The 18,480-nt window shown below is 33.5% G+C and overlaps 4 protein-coding genes across 5 annotated transcripts in view; all 4 read left to right on the top strand.

Moving 5' to 3' along the window:
- Nucleotides 1–3,154, top strand: part of LOC100185879 (F-box/WD repeat-containing protein 4-like) — an 8,763-nt gene extending 5,609 nt beyond the window's left edge. Inside the window, exons 7-9 of one of the 2 annotated variants that reach the window (XM_002119640.5) lie at nt 352–492; nt 919–1,060; nt 2,942–3,154. In XM_002119640.5, the coding sequence (XP_002119676.3) occupies nt 352–492; nt 919–1,060; nt 2,942–3,055 (397 nt within the window). In that variant the 3' untranslated portion in view covers nt 3,056–3,154. The remainder of the gene's footprint in view (nt 1–351; nt 493–918; nt 1,061–2,941) is intronic. The other variant, XM_018811919.2, reaches the window with a different exon arrangement.
- A 2,961-nt stretch (nt 3,155–6,115) lies between these two features.
- Nucleotides 6,116–9,083, top strand: LOC100182241 (protein PLANT CADMIUM RESISTANCE 2-like). Its single transcript, XM_002129098.5, has 4 exons — nt 6,116–6,273; nt 6,634–6,761; nt 7,596–7,664; nt 8,489–9,083. Exons 1-4 carry the CDS (start codon nt 6,186–6,188, stop codon nt 8,534–8,536), a joined length of 333 nt encoding a protein of 110 aa, XP_002129134.1. The 5' UTR covers nt 6,116–6,185; the 3' UTR covers nt 8,537–9,083.
- A 1,849-nt stretch (nt 9,084–10,932) lies between these two features.
- LOC104265725 lies at nt 10,933–13,753 on the top strand. Its single transcript, XM_026834691.1, has 9 exons — nt 10,933–11,017; nt 11,146–11,244; nt 11,470–11,625; nt 12,122–12,316; nt 12,485–12,580; nt 12,672–12,818; nt 12,908–13,019; nt 13,258–13,435; nt 13,583–13,753. Exons 1-8 carry the CDS (start codon nt 10,999–11,001, stop codon nt 13,430–13,432), a joined length of 999 nt encoding a protein of 332 aa, XP_026690492.1. The 5' UTR covers nt 10,933–10,998; the 3' UTR covers nt 13,433–13,435; nt 13,583–13,753.
- Nucleotides 13,589–18,372, top strand: LOC104265762. The gene is made up of 12 exons (XM_009860454.3): nt 13,589–13,855; nt 14,038–14,264; nt 14,336–14,494; nt 14,648–14,852; nt 14,999–15,095; nt 15,497–15,622; nt 16,199–16,318; nt 16,393–16,511; nt 16,823–16,889; nt 17,041–17,129; nt 17,327–17,451; nt 17,643–18,372. Exons 4-11 carry the CDS (start codon nt 14,750–14,752, stop codon nt 17,407–17,409), a joined length of 804 nt encoding a protein of 267 aa, XP_009858756.2. The 5' UTR covers nt 13,589–13,855; nt 14,038–14,264; nt 14,336–14,494; nt 14,648–14,749; the 3' UTR covers nt 17,410–17,451; nt 17,643–18,372.
- Nucleotides 18,373–18,480: the final 108 nt, after the last annotated feature.

Genomic DNA, 18,480 nt, shown 5'->3' with positions numbered 1-18,480 from the left:
CAGCGTTAAGACAAACTGGAAAATAAGTTTTAAAAAATGTCAACAATTTTTCAGAGACGTTACACATTTTGTAATATAGTAAGGTGGGGAAAATACTCCCATAGACCTTTGTTAATTGTTTAAAACACGATCAGGATATTTGAATGTTATGTGCTAACGCTGTCCCACCCTACTATATACATATATATATGTTTGACATTTTCCATATACGTATTGCGCTAAATACCTTATCTTGCTCTATTCATTATGGATGAGGTCATGGACTTGGGGTACAACCAGATTTGACCCATCACCCCAACACCCAGGCATCTTATGCATTTTGTACTTTTTGAGCCAAAACTTTTAATTCAGAGGCGAATTTTTACACCAACTCGGCAAAAATCACCGACTAGGCGGCGGACCACTTGACCTCGAGTACACGGGGCCCCACACATTAGTTTCAGCTGGATATGACACCTACATCAAACTATGGGATAGTCGTTTATCTAATAGGTAAGGAGTTTTTTTATGGATAAAGTTTAGAACGCATGGGATTTTGCTTGGAGTTTCTAAAACGTCTAATTTTTTGGGTGAAATCAAAATATAGATATTAAATTTATAATGTTGTCATAGTTGATGGAAATGCTAGCCCCTAAATAAGGTTTACTTTTGGTAATAGCCGTATTGTTTTTAAAGGTTTTAGGCTTAATTTACCGGCCGTGATCGTCAACGTTTTAATCCTTTCATTCTATTTATTCGAAACATTCGTATTACGCCCAAGCAACCCCTAAATTTTCCAAATATCTCTTTGAATTTATTTATAAAAAATCGACCTTTTAAAAACAGCAAAAAATGGTTCGTTTTTTTCAAGAGCCATTATTGAATTTGTTGCTCTCGTGCACCGTCTAGCGGTTACTAATATTCATTTACATTTCCCAGCCACTGCGTTCGAAGTTGGGAGGAACCGCATGACAATACCATCTATTGCGTCACAACAGACTGTGGTCACATGATCGTTTCAGGGTCATGTCGTCATGGTGTCGTCAGGTTATGGGACATGAGAATGACGAAATGCTTACAGGTGAGCCTGTTTGAGAAATGTTCGCACTGAGCGGTCAGTGCCCCTGCCTGTATCACATAGTTTACGGCCACCTACTTTTTACACATGAATGAATAAATTTATTTCGTCTCTTCGGCCACGATAACGAAGAACAAGAGTTTGCAAAAGCGAAAATACGGGTAGTAACGGTAAAACGACAGTTGTTAAAACACGCATATTGATAAAAAAGAAGTAAATAATGTTTTGGATAAAAGGCGTGACCGTTACACCCTACAGACGAAACAATGTAAGAAATATGTAAATAACATTAAAAAACATTAGAGTTCTAATTGAAAATAAAGTGTGCGTGTAAAGATGGTTTATAAATACACGTTCCAAACACATGCGTACAAGTTAAATCATGTCTACACCTATAGATAACTCTGATTATAGTATTAAAAGATATACATGGACCCGTATTTTCTTCTAGGATTTGGTATAATGAATGCAGTTCAATGAATAATAGTTTTAAAGGATAGACATAAATCCATAACAAACACGTTCGTTCAATTTCCTTGAACTAGAAAAAATCGAACGTGCTTGTTTGAGCAAGGATGTTTATAAATAGATAAAACACTTTCTCTTTATGCCGTCATAGACCATAACATATGTGTTTAAAGTCTTTAAACATACTGTCTATAAATAAGATTTCCAGATTCTTGTTAAGAATGTAGATTTATGTTCTATTTGGTAATTACGCTATTAAGCGGTCGTTGGCCCCATTGTCTTAATGTTGGTTAATAATCGTCTAATATTAAAGGGGCGTACCAACGAAAAATAACAATTTGTGTATTGATAGATATGCTCAAGTGTGATCTAAAGCTACCATTAAAGTTTAAAATACAAAACAGCTTTTAATAAAAATGAGTTTTAAAACCGCAAATTCGACCGCTGGAGTAAAAAAATGGCTGTGGTGGGATGCATGGGATTTTCCATTCGAAAAAAATCACTCAACTTTGATCGTTTCGAGTTTCTAAAATACTAAACAAAATTCAAATTTTATTTGTAATTTGGTATAATGAATGCTTGTTCTTCAAAACTGTATAAAAAATTGTAAAACTTATGAACGTCTCTAACAACTGTCGTTGTCACAACATGCAAGCATAAAACAACTAAATTTCATTAATTCATTTATTTATTCAGGGGTCCATTCAAAAATTCTTTCATAAATCCAGTCAATTCCCCGTATCCCCCAAAATATACACATTACCAGCATACATATATCGTCATACAATCACAACAGTTGTAACACGGATCCTATTAATGATAAACGTTTTCAAGGTTACCGGTTATACGACTTTATACTAATGTCAAATAGAAGGTGCTCAAATAAACTGTCAGCGTTTCACGTAATTTGTCATCAAAAGCAATGTTCATATCTATTATTTCGTTACCACACTCTTTATATACTTGATAAATCGACTCGTTTTTATAAAAGCCAACTGCAAGTCTTATTATCTTTTTAATAAATAACCGAAAAAAACATTTTTTGATAGATTTGTTAAAAGAACAGTGTGTATTTACTTTTCAACGTATAGTGCTCAGAATGGGTTACCATCAGCACATAATATCCCATATTTCCTAATTGTGTTTTTACCAGTTAACAACGCTCTTTTAGGGTCGCGAGGCTACGGTTATATAATTCTATAAACATTCTTTGTTTACTACCAAATAATACAAAAAAACGAAAACACGTCCCATCTTACCCCACCCTACTGTAAACCTTAAAATTTTAATCTATAGTAGGGTGGGGGAAAATGGTACATCTTTAGAACATAATATCTTAATATTTTGATCGTGAGAAAATAGAATGAAAAAGCGTCCCATCTTCCCTTTTCCTACTATATTGTATTTATTTTACAGTCATTCTACTTTGGTGGTCGGCATGTCAACAGTCCTGTATACTCCGTCCAAACAACAAGAACACACCTTTTTGCCGCGCTCGCGAAGGGACTTTTTGCTATCGAGTTTACATAAAGAAGTCTTGTGTAGATTTAGTGCAATATTTTGTTAGTATAACGTTTTTAAACCATTTAGTTTCGAACCCTTGAAATATCATGTTGGTTTTTCGATAAATGTAAAGATATTTTTGACTGGTTAGGACTAGAAAAGTGAAGTCGTTTTATTATATAGTAGGGTGGGGGAAGATGGGACACCTTCAGCACATAGTATGTAAATATCCTGATCGTGTAAACAATTAACAACAGTATATGGAGTCGTGAAAATACGATTTGTATAGTTTTTCGAATTTTCTCTCTTTACTAACAAATGCGACTAAAAAATTGAATGAAAAGGTGCCCCATCTTCCCCCACCCTACTATAAAAGGTTTTAATTTCGTACTGGTAATTTGGGGTAAGATGGTTCATGTTTTCATTATTTTTGTCTCATACAAAGAACTATTATAAAATTTATAACGGTATCCTCGCGGAACTAAAATCGGTTTGTTAGTTTAGTTGTTTTAAACAGCACGGTTACGAAATATGAGACGTTATGTGCGAACGGTATCCATCTTTCCCCAGAGTACTATATATTTATCATACAAGTTTTGTGCCTTATTTCGAAAAATCGCCAAAGAGTAAAGCTATATACAGTTACAGTTTTAAAAGCTGCGACTAAAGCTATGGTGATATGCCGTAATCGGGAACGTTAACACCTATAAGTCCCATTTTTACGATCGTGTTTGAACACTTAACAACGCTGTTTTACAGTCGCGGGGCTACGGTTATACAATAATGAAAATGTATTTTTTTACTACCAAATGGGAAGATAACATCCTCTAACGCATTACACGACTAACATTACGTCAATTTGGTGTTGACGTAATTTGGTAAACTTCCATGAGGTAGCCTATGCAAGTCGTTTACATCAATTCTCGGAAACCTACTTCGCAGTTATATGTACATATAGACTGTAAACATTAGTTTTGTTAAAGTTGAACAATGCCAGTGCATTTAAATCATACCTAAATTTTAGTTTAACCTCAGCGGTTAGTTTTAATGCAGAATAAGATTCAGGATATATATTGTTATAATCCGTGTTTAAATCAGGTTTTGTGTTGATTATATGTATATATATATAATAGTTAGTCATGGGTTAGCACTTGATCGGCGTATGCAGTTATACTCAATAATATAGTGAGATTGGGGGTGGGGGGAGACGGGACACCTTTAGAACATAATATCGAAATATCCTGTTCGTGTTTAAAACATTTATGGAAGTCGTGAGGATAAACAGTTTATGGAAGTGGTGAGGATACGGTTTTATAATTCTTTGAATTGTCTTTGTTTACTACCAAATGGGACGAGAAAATAGAATGAAAAGGTGTCCCATCTTTCCCCACCCTACCGATGCCTGTATCAGCCATTCGTTAAATACACAGCTAAGCAGTATTGTCACTTCAGTTATGTTTTGTATAGTTTGAAACTAATAAAAAACAAATGCTCCAAATGTGTTAGTTTGTCTTTTTTAACGTTTGTCTCGATTTTATTATTTTTTGTTTGTAGGAGTTTCTTAACATTTCTCACATTCAAAACAAATATTAGAAATTAAGGCGCGCTACCCAATCTTGTCTATTTTTAGAACTCAATAGAATGACAGAAGGTGTAGTGTTTCATTTTACACAATCTGTGTCACAATTTGTTTAATAAAACAATATATAGTAGGGTGAGGAAAGATGGGACGTCTTTTCATTCTGTTTTCTTGTCATATTTGGTAGTAAACAAAGAACAATCAAAGAATTGTAAACCGTACCCTTACGACTTCCATAGACCGTTGTTAATTGTTTACAACGCGATCAGGATGTTTAAATATTATGTAGCCTACTGGAGGTGTCCCATCTTCCCCCACTCTACTATATATGTAAAAACTGTTTTTATCATGGCGATTTTTGCGTTTTTCAAAAGCAGCGGTGGTTTCTTCCACTACCTGTCTAGCAACCCGGCCAATCCCTCATTTCGTTGCTAAACATACAAATGATGCTCTCGCTTGACAACGTGAATTCCCTTCCTTTATAATAAGAATGGGTAATCAGTAACCATTACGGCGCTTGCGTAAGACCCACCTGTTAACGGAAGGGAAACGTCATGGCATTGTATTGAGGCACACAATAGGCTACAGCATATACAGTAAAGCAGACTCTAATACTTTCATAAATTAAAGGTGTACAATAAGCTGTCAGGCCAGCAATGAAAAATTGTTTTATATTTTGTAATGTTTTATATATAGGGAAGAAAAAGATGCGATGCCATTTATTTTTTTATTCTATTTTTTCGTCTCGTTACATTTGATAGTAAACAAAGAACATTCAAAGAATAAAAAACCGTATCCTCGATTCCATAGACGGTTGTTAATTATTTAAAACACAATCAGGATATTTAAATATTATGTGTAAAAGGTGTCCCGTCTTCCCCCAACCTACTGTGATATATTTGTTACAGTTCGGTATATAGGAGACTAAAGCTTATCAATTTTTCCCACATTATTTCAAACAGGAATTTAGGTAACAGTTGAATACAGAATTCACGGTAAATAGTCAGGTTCACGGCCTCCTAGAGATATCTCTAGTGGGCCGTTTCAGGTCCTAATAATGCTTTCAGCATAGATTAATTAAAGCTGCAAAAAAGATTAATTAAAGCTGCAAAATATAAATGTATGGTAGACTGCAACGAAGCGCCGAAACCCGAATCTTATAAAAAGGTCGTTTATATTTGCCCGCTTATATTTGCCAACGCGGTACATGTAAACTTACAAATTAATTACCGGCTTATTTGTATATGCTGTATTGGGTTAGTTTGTAACCATAGTTACATACACACGAACGGCTACTGTTTAACGCGTGCTATAAAGCATTATTTTTAACGCTTATATAGTAGGGTGGGGGAAGACGGAAAACTTTGATTTGCCTAATCTCAAAAAAACCTGATCGTGTTTTAAACAATTAACAACGGTCTATCGGAGCCGTTAGGATATGATTTTATAATTCTTTAAATGCTATTTGTACTTCTTCCTCCTAACTATATAAAGAACTTATTTTTATTTTGTTGTCCATTACAGATTCGCGTATAACCTTTCTATTTCGGTTTGTATAATTAAGTGACTTCTTTAAAAATGGGTGAATGGAACTTCGGTTTGTTTGGTTGCTTTGGCAACTGTGGCGTTTGCATTAAAGGTTATTTCTGCCCCTGCATTGTGGCAGGTTAGTTTTTTATTTTATTTTATTATTAAAATATAATAAAAATATTAATAATAATAGAAAGTTTTTTATTAAACAATGTTGAAATGTTAACGTAATTCGCAAGTAATCAGACTTCAAAAACTGAATCAAAAAAATCTTTTATTTATTTAAAATATTTCATACAATTGCATGTGAACGCTTATAATAATGAAAACCTATACTGTTATACGTTAAATTATTCAGTGGATTTTAGAAACTAAATGCCAAAATTATTCAGTGGGTTTGAGAAACTGAATCCAGATGCCAAAGTTAGCGTACAAAAATTTTACTAAGCATAACATACAGTATTTGGTATATAATATTTATGTGTTCTATGTACAGGTGAGAATGCTGAGAAAGCCGGAAGAGGGTCTTGTTTAACTTGTACACTTGCGTCCTTGCTGGGACCGGTCGGTATCTACTGTATTGCAAAGACGAGAGAAAAAACTCGGGAGAACCATAACATAGACGTAAGATGATTCAACATTAAAGGGCATAAATTGTTGTGTACGTATATAGTAAGATGGGGAAAGATGGGACATGTTTTTAGTCTTTTTATTGTCCAATTTTCTTTTTATTGTCTCATTTTCTGTAAATATTATTAAACAAATAATATTTACAGAAATATATAACCGTAGCCCTGCCAGGACGTTGTTAAATGTTTAAAATACGATCAAGAAAGACGGGATTTTGGTGCTAAGGGTATTCCAGCTTACCCCACAGTACTAAACGTGACAATGTATCGTATTGGGTTTAAATGTACGCATACTGAACTAGAAAATGCTTGGATAGTTCTGTTAGGTTTATATTAGTCGACATTGTTAGTGCATCATTGACTTTTACCATAACTGTTATCGGCTGCAAAGTAAACTGTCTGCCTATAAAGTACATTTAAAATCTGCAAAGGAATTTTTATGACCTGGTGACGTCATTAAAATAACTCCCCGCCCACCTCCGTTGGTCAATGAATAAAAACTATTTACTTAATTTACCGATCACCGTGCGTCACCGCAGAATATAATCCGAAAAATAAATTATTAACCGGCATTGTCTTCACTGAAATGTTTTTTCTTTGAATTGTTTTAGAATTGCCAGACATATAGTAGGGTCCCACCCCATCACACATTACAAAATAATTTCCACAAAATAACATTCAAAAATAATTTCAAATACGTGGTTAACCTGGCACGAGGTGCTGTGTGAAACAGAATACTAGTAATATAACGACTTTTGCCTCGTTACACGAGGGTAAATAAGTTACATTCATTCTTTCATCCATTTATCGTTCATTGATTTATTAACAGGGCGGATTCTGCGGAGATTGTCTTGTGAGTTGGTTTTGTCCGTTCTGCAGCATTGTGCAAGTGGCAAGAGTAAGTAATTGTTGGTGATTTATAATTATTAGTCACATGTTCTAACATGGATATATTTTCGTACTTAATACAAATTTCCGGGATAGCGAACCATAAGCAGCATATTTTTTATCTCCTCGAATACAATGGCAAAGATCGAATTATTAAGCCAATGAAGAAACGGCAAAACAAAGTGATAAACGTGAAAACATTATAAGGATAAAAACTACTAAAATTAAAAAAAAAGTTTTCAAGTAAAAGGCGGGCTTGTGAAAATACTGAATACTACCAATTGTATTGATATAGCTTAAAAGTAAATAGAGTTTTAATACATTACAGTCCAAATAAAGTTAACGTACCCTAGTATAGATACTTATAATTAATTATGCTGTCAAGTGTTTTATATACTCAGCATACATATTATCCAATTCCTTTAAGCGTCGCAATGGTCTCGTGTTTGTTCGTTTCGGGCAGGTTATCATTCTCGCTTATTTAAATTTCTCGAGGTAATTATTGTTCTTATCCGGCACGCTTTACGCGGTTCGCTCTTTTTCCCGCACGCCGACTTTTTGCACTGCTCGAAAATCTTGTATTTCCCAGTTACGTGGTTATTTGGCCATGTTGGTGATCAAGGAGATTCTGAGTTTAAGTATAGCGCCCATTTAGAAAATGAGTAATTTTAACAGCAATTTATAGTACATTTTACAAATGCAGAAAAAATATAAATACAGTATTAAAAAGCCATATATAGCTGCGTATCTCGCCATATAAACAAGCAATGTTTTTATGGCCACTTTATACGTAACATAAGCTACCCTAAAGTAATCATTCTATTTTTAACCTAGCAACTTAATGGACCAAGTGCAGCTGGCGAGTCAATGGCGAGAGAGTGAGAGTTCTGTCATCAGCACAGCTCGAGCTAAAACTTTAACTCTTAATATTGTATCCGGTTTTAAGCAACTTGTTGTTTTAAGTAATTTTTTTGTAGTTAAAGCCACTGATTACCAGTTAATGTACTTTTGGTTGTATCGGAATTTGTAAACTCTAGTTTTTAATTCCAAGTTTAAGAAATGTTGCAATTGTAATATGTCATATGTACAAATATTTAAAACTGTGAAGAATTGTACGACTTTAAATTCAACAATGATTTGAGCCATGTGCATTGGTTAGCGGGTGCCCTCCTCCAGCCTAACGGCTACGAGTTTTAAAGGCTCTACTGCCACATCGTAGGCATATAGTATATTCTTGGGCAAGACGCGTTATGGCAATCGCTGTAACACAGTGGTTCCTATGCATTGTCTATAGCTGTAAACAACAACATCCGTAAGCTACATACGTGTTGGAAACTTGTAGGCGGAGTTATTGTATGAAGCAGAACACAATCCAAAGGATAACAACAGATATGCCCGCCACGTAAGGATAAATACGTTATGTTTATTCTTTATTTGTTTGTTTAATCTTTGTTTATACTTAGAAAGCTTGTAACCAGTTAATTACAATACATATATATTTGGTTTATCGCCAAAACGACCTAAAACTTTTTAACGTCCATGACCAGTTAAAGGCTATAGCAAGGATATAAGCAACACATAAGTGTGGCGGAAGATATGACATCTTTTCATTCTTCTTTCTCGTCTCATTTGGTAGTAAACAAAGAACAATCAAAGAATCATAAAATCGTATCCACACGACTCCCATAGACCGTTGTTAATTGTTTAAAACATGATCAGGATATTTAGATATTATGTGCTAAAGTTTCCCATCTTCCCCCACCATACTATATAGTAGTGTGGCGGAAGATGGGACATCTTTTGCTTCTATTTTCTCGTACAATTTGGCAGTAAACAAAGAACATTTAACGACTCATAAAACCGTATCCTCAAAACTCCCATAACGCTTTGTTAACTGTTTAAAACACGACTGCTGATTATACACACCTACAAGTTTCCGGGACATAATATTTGATGTGGGTTTCTTCCGCAACACTACGGTTTCTTTAAGAACGACAATACGTGGGCGAAACTGACACATTTCCTTAAACATCTTTCGTTGGTATTGGAGAAGAACTAAATCAGTTTAGAAGAAGTGTGTTTTGAACAACCGGAGAAAACTAGCATATCTCATATTTTACGTTATACGATTAGAAAAATCAGAAGGTTAAAATGTCTTACCCTATAAGTCATATAGTAACCAACCATGTAATCATGGCAATCACTGTGGTCTTTTTGGCAACTACGGTGGACGGCCAAGGTAAGTTTTCTTACGTGTCTGTTTGACTCTTAATTCTGAGAAAAGTGTTTTTTTTTTTATCTTGAACGCTAAGATTTTTTAGGATGTAGTAGGATATAATGGAGAAATATTTTCTCTAATATGACACTGGGTCTGTGTTAACCTTTGTCCGTGCAAATGCCACAAAAACCAAAGTTAGTAGAGACCGTTGATAACAACAAAATTGCGTGAACTAGGGAATTACCCTACAACGAAATACGCCATGTTATATTGAACGTCTACCCAAAGTTGCGTCTACCTACTTTGATTGTATTTATCGTAGGGTGGGGAAGATGGGACACATTAGCACATAATGTCTAACTATCCTAATTGTATTTCAAACAACTAACAACGGTCTATGGGAGTCGTGAGGATGCAGTTTTATAATTCTTTGAAAATTTCTTTGTTTACTACCAAATGGAACGAGAAAATAGAAAGAAAAGTGTCCCATCTTCCCCCACCCTACTATGCGTTTAATGAAGCAGCGGTTCCCAAACTGAAGTCCGCGGACCAACTTGGGTTGGTACAGCAGTTTCAGAGGGTCCGCAATGTACATCAAGGATTGTGATTGGATGATAAAGTTTACTCGGGTCTAATGCTTGCTTTATTAGTCTTTAATTAGGGAATGTTCTGTGGTTTTTGTATTTCGCTATAGATTTCTTTAATTTTTATAAGGCCGCGAAATATGAAAATAATTGTAAAGAATCAAACAGGCAATTTAAAAAAAAAAGTTTTGGAACTGCTGTTATAAAAGATCATATCAAAACACACCCTTGGGGGCCTGGTGGAACCGGTCATACTAAACGTCACACGCGCCAACAATGGTAGCAACATTAAGCCTCAAATGTGCAAACTCTGGGCTGTTTATACTTGATTGTTTATTTATATATATCATACAAACATATATTTAGGAGTTGTTTATTACCACAAGGAAAGTTACTTTGTATTTTCTTCTCAAACTGCAAATCATGCTGGTGCAAAATCTGCATGTGTTGGAATGGGTGGGCACCTTGCAATTATACCAGACGCAGATACTCAATACTTCATAAAATTTATAGGAACTATTAAGAAGAGTTTAAAAAGATGGATGGCAAGCAAAAACAAAGGTTTAAATAATAAACAAGATTTAATGGTATACATTAAAATATAAAACTTAAATTTTAGTTTATATTTCAAACAATACAAAAATTGTCCACATTTACCTTATAGGACAATAACTTAAAATGTTCATTAGCTTGGATTGATGCAGTGAAGACATCAGATGGAACTGGTTGGGAATGGAGCACAACGCATGACAAGTTTTATTTTAAAACTACCTATCTTAGAAAAGATGGTATCTTAAATTAAACTTTCTTAAAAAAATTAATGGCTTGTTTGTCTGCTAGGTGTAACAACCGCGGTTATTTTTTCCAATTAAATGTAAATATGTGTATTTGTGTTTAAAACATTTCTAATTTTTCACTACCGCAATCGAAGAGATAAATACAGTTAATATAATATAATGTAAATTTCTAAATAAACACTTTTCCTTAAAATGCTTTTTATGTGTTAAAAACAGATGAATATATACCAAATGGAAAGTATAACAACTGGCATATATATTCGCCAAATAAAGGAGATTTTGCAGTGGTTGGGTCTGATTTAGGAATTTATTCCTGGACTTGGGAATCAGTTGCATCGAATATCGAGGCCCATTACATTTGTCAATTTAAAGGTGACTTTAAAGAATAGTTATGGTTTGTGTAAAATATACATTGTATGGAAATGTTTTTTTTTTATTTTACGCATCTGTACATGTGTTATGTAATGATGTTGTATTATCTGTTGTATTCGGCACCGTGACAAAGTAGTTAACACGCCTGACCAGAGGTAATGGGTTGAAGGCTTGTTACTGCTACAATTGTGTGTGTGTGTGTCATTAAGCAAAACACTTAACGGCAATTACTAAAACTCAGTAGTCACTAGCGGGTTGTCCAAGTTATCAGCCATACAGAAAAATAAAAAAATCTAAAAAAATAATTACCCACTAAGTAAGATACTTGGTAACTTGTAAGGTGGCATGAGGTTTATGAAACAGACCACCTGTGTTTTTGTCATTTTCGGCCATGCGAGGATAAATCCAATTACAATCGTTCATTCATATGACAAAAAAATGTTGCCTATAAAATACAAATTGTTTTAGCCAAACTTTCAATCTGTTTTTCTTCTAGTTCCACTGGATTATTACAAGGGAAGTTATTTTATATTTTTCCCACCAACTGCAAGTCACTTACTGGCAAATCGATCATGTATTGGATTGAAGGGCCACCTTGCAATTATACCAGATGCAGAAACTCAAACCTTCCTTCAAACTAAAGGAGCTGCTTATAAGAGTGAAGGAAAATGGATGACATCTAATAATATTGGTTTATCAATTTTCTTAACTATATTAGAAACTAGTAATTTTAGTGGTAAAGAAATTTAGGTAGTAAAAGATTACTATTAAAAATATAGAACAATAAGTTGTTATTTATAATAAAATGAATATCAATACAATATATTTTTATTTTATGTTATCCTTTCCTGTTTTCCAGCTTTTATTGGTGCAGTAAAGACATCAGACGGAACTGGGTGGGAATGGAGCACAACACATGACAAGTTTTATTTCAAAACTACTAACCGCGGAACAGGTCATTTTCAATTTAGCAATCGACTTTTAAATTAAACAGATATAAACCTAATGACTAAGTTAGTTTTGTTGTCACATCATGTGCTTTACAGGCCCAAATATTCAAAACGGGAAGTATAATAACTGGAATGCACAGAATCCTAGTGTGGGAGGTGTTTCCGCTGTTGGATCAACAGTTTCATGGAGTTGGTTATCTGTGTTACCCACAACTGTGGCTCATTTTATTTGTCAAATAAAGGGTGAATAAAACCTTTTTGTGTTTTGATATACTTACAAAGTTAATACATTATTTTGTTGTCATCAACTTGTTGATATTTTTTATTTAAAGTAAAAGGCACAAAATTAGTTGCGTCCAATTCCACTTTATATGTAAAGTATAAAGAAGATTCTGTGCTTTGTTCATCTGATGTCATTCCTGGGCCCCCTGTCTCATGGAAAATGTAAGATTAAATTAGTACTTGTGTAATATGTTGCCATGTACGTAACAGAAGCATTTTATGTCTTACCATTTTAAACATAAGTGTTTTAAATTAAATATGACAGGAATTTGAATCGCTTTATTACATTTTCAACCCCAAAAAACAGAATATGTTTTACTCCAAATACTAGTGAATAGTCTGTCCTGTTAGATTTTAAAAAAGACTATATTTCAGCAATAATGCTTCCTTTATGTGACAGAAACTCACAAGATGTTTCAACAAACACAAGCGAACGTGTTTATCAAATAATTACACAAGGAACTCTAAACAAAAAATCAACATCACATTTGTATTTAACTAGAAGTTTGCATAAAATTCTGGTGTTTATACTTGCAATGCTACTTCTCTTGATCAATCTACAAAAACTACTGTAATCAGTAAGTCTCTGTAAATAAAAGTGTCCTCTTGGAAATACCTTATTTATTTTATAGTAATATATTTATAAAAATTAATAAGGATGGTATCTGAAAATGTTTTATTTCCACAAAATGAAATGTTGGTATGTTTTTAATTTTGTTTTACAGTTGACAAGCGACCAAGATTGTTGGAAAATAAATTAACCTCATCAACCTATACTTGCAAATTTATTGGTGAAACTTCACCAACCGTTCATTGGAAAATAAATGGTGTAACAGTTGAACAAGGAGCCCCATTCATATCCAATACAGTGTTGAATGAACATGAAGTATCAAGTCAAATTTCCCACATCTTTATACTTGGAAATGCAGATGTTGTTTCATGTTGGGCAACTACTTCTGATGGTTCTTCAAACGTTATATCAAAAACTGGATTTTCAAGTAAATGGAAATTGTGTTTTTTTTTATTGTGGTTGAATGAGTATAACTTGCTTTATCGTCGTGTGGTAGGAAAACGACATGCGTTATATTACGAATTTCCTATTCCATGCACGTGTATGATACAGCTCTGCCCGCTTTATCAAACTTGTTTATTATTAATTTAATGTCCGAGCTTTTTTTAGATGCTCAAAGCTCAACAATCACTTCTTCACCTGGTAGTTGTCCTGGTAACCAACTGCAAATTGATTGGACAGACTTAACTAAAACAAGTGGAAACATTGTATATGATATATATGTCATTAGTTCCAGTAAAACGTATACAAAAACCCTTACCAATCAATCAACAAGTGATTACAAATACTCAGTCACATTTCAAAGCTTGGCTCCACGGACAGAATATGCAATAAAGGTAATATGTTTGATATAAATTATTTTGATTATATATGTTCAATTAAATCACTCAATGTTTAAACTTGGCAGATCATTTTGTTCCCAAAATATTCAAAGAAAATTAGTCATGCCATTACAAGAACAGCTGGTGAAATACCGAGTATTTTATTAGCAATTGCAAATTCTATTGATTCTCAATGTTCAGTGTCTTGGATTAAAGGACCTGAAACTGGAATAATTGGAGCAAGGGTAAGTAAAAAAAATTTAAATCATGAGATGTTAATTAAGTTAAACGAACTGTTTGACTTTTAAACTTTAATGTACTGTTAATACATCTTTGTTGATATACTAAGCTTAGTAAGCTATATTTGACATGCTGATGTACAAACCAAGCTTTTTTAGATTGTCATAACAAGAAGTTTGCACAAAAAAGCAACTGGTGTGACAGACACTGTAACCTCTGTTACACACACATATAATGGCATTTCACCTTACCATTTTGTAATGCAACCAAATTCTAAATATAACATAAAAGTGGCCACGCAAACTTGTTCGGAAGTTGGCAAGTTTGTTGTTGCATCAGGACAATGTACATCACAAGTACAAGGTACCAAAATTTTTTATCTCAAACAATTTATTAAATCATGACTTTTTAAAGACACTTTTATAACTAAGTTTTTTGAAAAAATGTAATTTTAGAGAAAATAGATTGTATTAAGTTGAGTCAAACATAAAATTAAAATATTTTTGTAGCACCTGACAGTATACCAACACCCACAACAATTGGAAATGCTGCTGGTACTTCACATATACAAATAAACAAAGTTGACGAAAGTAACGGACCAATCAGGTAAAACAATATTTTGTTAGAAAATAAGCTTATGTAATATTTGTGTACCATGAATGAATAAATGAATGTAACTTACTTTATCCTCGCTTGGCCGGAAAACGACAGTCGTTATAACACAGGTGTTCATACACCTCGTACCAGCTTACGAGTTACCATGTATGTTACTTTGTGAGTGAGTACCAATATATCGTAGTTGTATTTACCGTGCTTCAACCCAGTGGTTCTTTATGGGTTTAAACTGTCAGTCATACATTAAAAAACGAAGAAAAAGTCACCCACAAAGTTACATACGTAGTAACTCTAAATGGGCACGAGGTGTATGAAACAGAACACTTGTGTTATAACGATGCAATATAAAACAAGTTGCACTGTTTCATTCATTGTTTTTTGTTTAAATTCAGCTGTTATTTTGTCATCGGAAGAAAACAAGGAATTGATGTTGATAAAGCTAACTACACATGGCTTGATATTCAAAACATTATTTCCAACTCCAACTTGCCTTCGTTTTGTATTGCAGTGTTGCCCAGGTATTTTTAGAATTTTTGACAGGTTGATAACACTTCAATTTATCTGGCAACGTGATAGAAACGCCTGTCTTTAGCCTAGAGCAGTGCTCTTCAACCTTTTTTGGGTTGGTGAACCCCTAAAGTTGTTGCGACAAACTCATGCACCCCTGATTATTTAAACGTAAAACTCATGACGTTTTTTCGATTACCAGTGATACAAGATATAGAATTCATATAAAAAAAACTGAAGGAATGTGGCTAAGTTTGTTAAAAATGTTCAAAACTGAATATTATTGCTGAAAATTGTTGAAGTTTGTGATGCACCCTTGTATACCCTTTTGTACTGGTGCACCCCTGGCATATTTTGGTGCACCGTGCACACCGGTTGAAGAGCACTGGCCTAGAGGATATGGGTTCGAGGCAAGACACTTCTACCATTGTTAATGTATGTGTCCTTGGGCAAGACATATAACTAATGGCAGGATACTTCTTTAAATATAGTTTCTCCAACCCAGTAGTTCATTATAGGTTGTCTAAATTGACACCCATATATTGAAAATATGAATATCTTAATTTAAATTCAATTTTAACTTAAAGGTTCAGTGAAACAAGCAAAGAAGTTGCATTATCATTAACTGCAACAACCCAATGTAAAATAAACCCATCAACCATTATAAGCTGTACCAACAAGAAACTAAAAAATGGAGTCTTGTACAAGTATGTATACTTATAAAAAAGTTTTCTGTAATAACTTTGGGAGGCAAGAAGTTGTGTTGTATTTTATTTTCTAGATTCCAAGTTGTCACCTTGACTTTAGCCGATGGAGTTTACTTGACACAAACCAGTGAACCAACAGCTACAACTCCAATTGGAGATCCGCCGGCAAATTCTAACACACAAGTTGTAGCAAGTGATTATTAGGATAGTAATATTTTTTTATTTGTCTTTGCGATAACAGTAGTGAAGATTTAGAAATATTTTGAATGAAAAGACTGGATATGGTGACAAAACAACAGCTGTTATAATATGCTTACAGTTAAAAACATATTTACATTTAATTGGAAGAAAATAAGCGTGGTTGCTAAACCTAGCAGACAAACAAGCCATTTATGTTTAATTATTATCAAGTTAAACTTCTAACAGAAACAAAAGTGTACGTAAAGAAATATTGATATAGGCAGACACATGGTTAAGTTAATGAACAAAAAGTGTTTTTTTCAGTTATTATTCTAGGCCTGTCCACTCTGATCGCTTTGGTTGCAGCTGTTTATTTGTATAAAAAGCAAAGGTGAGCCTATATTGTTCATTTGTAAACATGGACAACTGTGGAAGTACAATTAACATATTATAAACCACTTCTAGTATTATGTTTGTAACCTCTGTGTGCTAAATACCTTTTATGTATCAATTCAATGTATATAATGTACATTACCAATCAGGGATAGACCTTTGACACAAAGCAGACCACAAACAGCTCATTTTGTTCAAAATAATGAAGCTTTTGATCAGAATGAAACAAACTGTGAAGGTATTTTAATTTAGTTTGAATGAATGAATGTAAATTGCTTTATCTTCATGTAATCAGAAAACCTCAGTCTCTAAAACACAGATGTTTTGTTTTATACACCTCGTGCCAGATAAAAATACGACAAAATGCATATTCCCCTTTTATCTTTTTACACTTTCTTTTTTATAATATTGCAAATTTTAATGCAAAATTTACAGGTGCATATGAAAACATGGACGTTGGAAAACCTAAGACACTTAACACTTATCATAATAATGAAAAAAACCATCAAAATATATGAGGCTTCAAAGTTATGTTCAAACAGTTGACTTTTTGCAACCAGGTGACATAATACAGTTTTTAAAATTACACGTTTATGAAAAGCTGTATTTTCTACTTAGTCTTAGAATATAGTATGAAGTTGATTAATTTTACAATATGACACATACATTAATATCACAAATACAATGTACATTACTTTTGAATTTATAAGTAGCCTACTAAAAGTAACAATTGAAATTATTCTTGTTATAGAAACAGTATATCTTCATGCATAAAGTTTTGAGTGAATGTTATAAGCCTGGAAAGTGAATTGGTATACACACAAGAAAATAGGGTCATGGCCAACTGGAACTTATAAACTGAATATGGGTATATAATCAAATGTATGTGTTTTGTTGAATAAATGTAACTTATTTATTCTCGACATTATAACACACGTGTTCTGTTTCATACACCTCATGCCAGTTTGTTATGTAGTTGTATAAGTTATAAATTAGCATTTAATTGAGCTTTATTTTATTTTTACTATTTACATGTGTCGGAACCTGTAATTTTGTAATTGCTTGTGCAAATTCTAAGAATACTTTTATGCATTTTTAATGTTTTAAGTTTACCCAATGCGAAAACCAGATAGTTGAGAATATGTGTTCTTAATTACTCCTAACAACTATAAAACATTTTGTAAACCACTGCATTGAGTAAAGATAATTGTAATACTAAATGTTGTTAATCGCTATTACATGGATTAAGCAGAAAAATGCACCGATGGTGGTTGGGGTAATGGACCAACTCTGGCCTAATGGATTCAAGGTCCCCTGGTCTGTGTCATAAGATATCCCATATAGAATAGAAAATTTATATTATATGATAAAAAGGGAATTTTTTTATTATGGGTTGGGGATTTTTTCCCCCCCCCCCCAACTTAACTGAAAAATATGAAGCAAGTCCCACTGTGGGCTAAATATGATTTCAAGTAACCGAAGAAACAGTAATGTTTAATATGCAGATAAGTAGATGAGCAAACATGTGCAGGGTAAAAAACTATTTAAATTCTATAAACACGCCGCAGTAAACTATGATAATGATTTGC

Source organism: Ciona intestinalis, chromosome 5 (genome assembly GCF_000224145.3).
Source record: "Ciona intestinalis chromosome 5, KH, whole genome shotgun sequence".
NCBI lineage: Eukaryota > Metazoa > Chordata > Ascidiacea > Phlebobranchia > Cionidae > Ciona > Ciona intestinalis.
The sequence above is the reverse complement of the archived record's forward strand: the minus strand, read 5'-3'. Positions and strand labels throughout refer to the sequence as shown.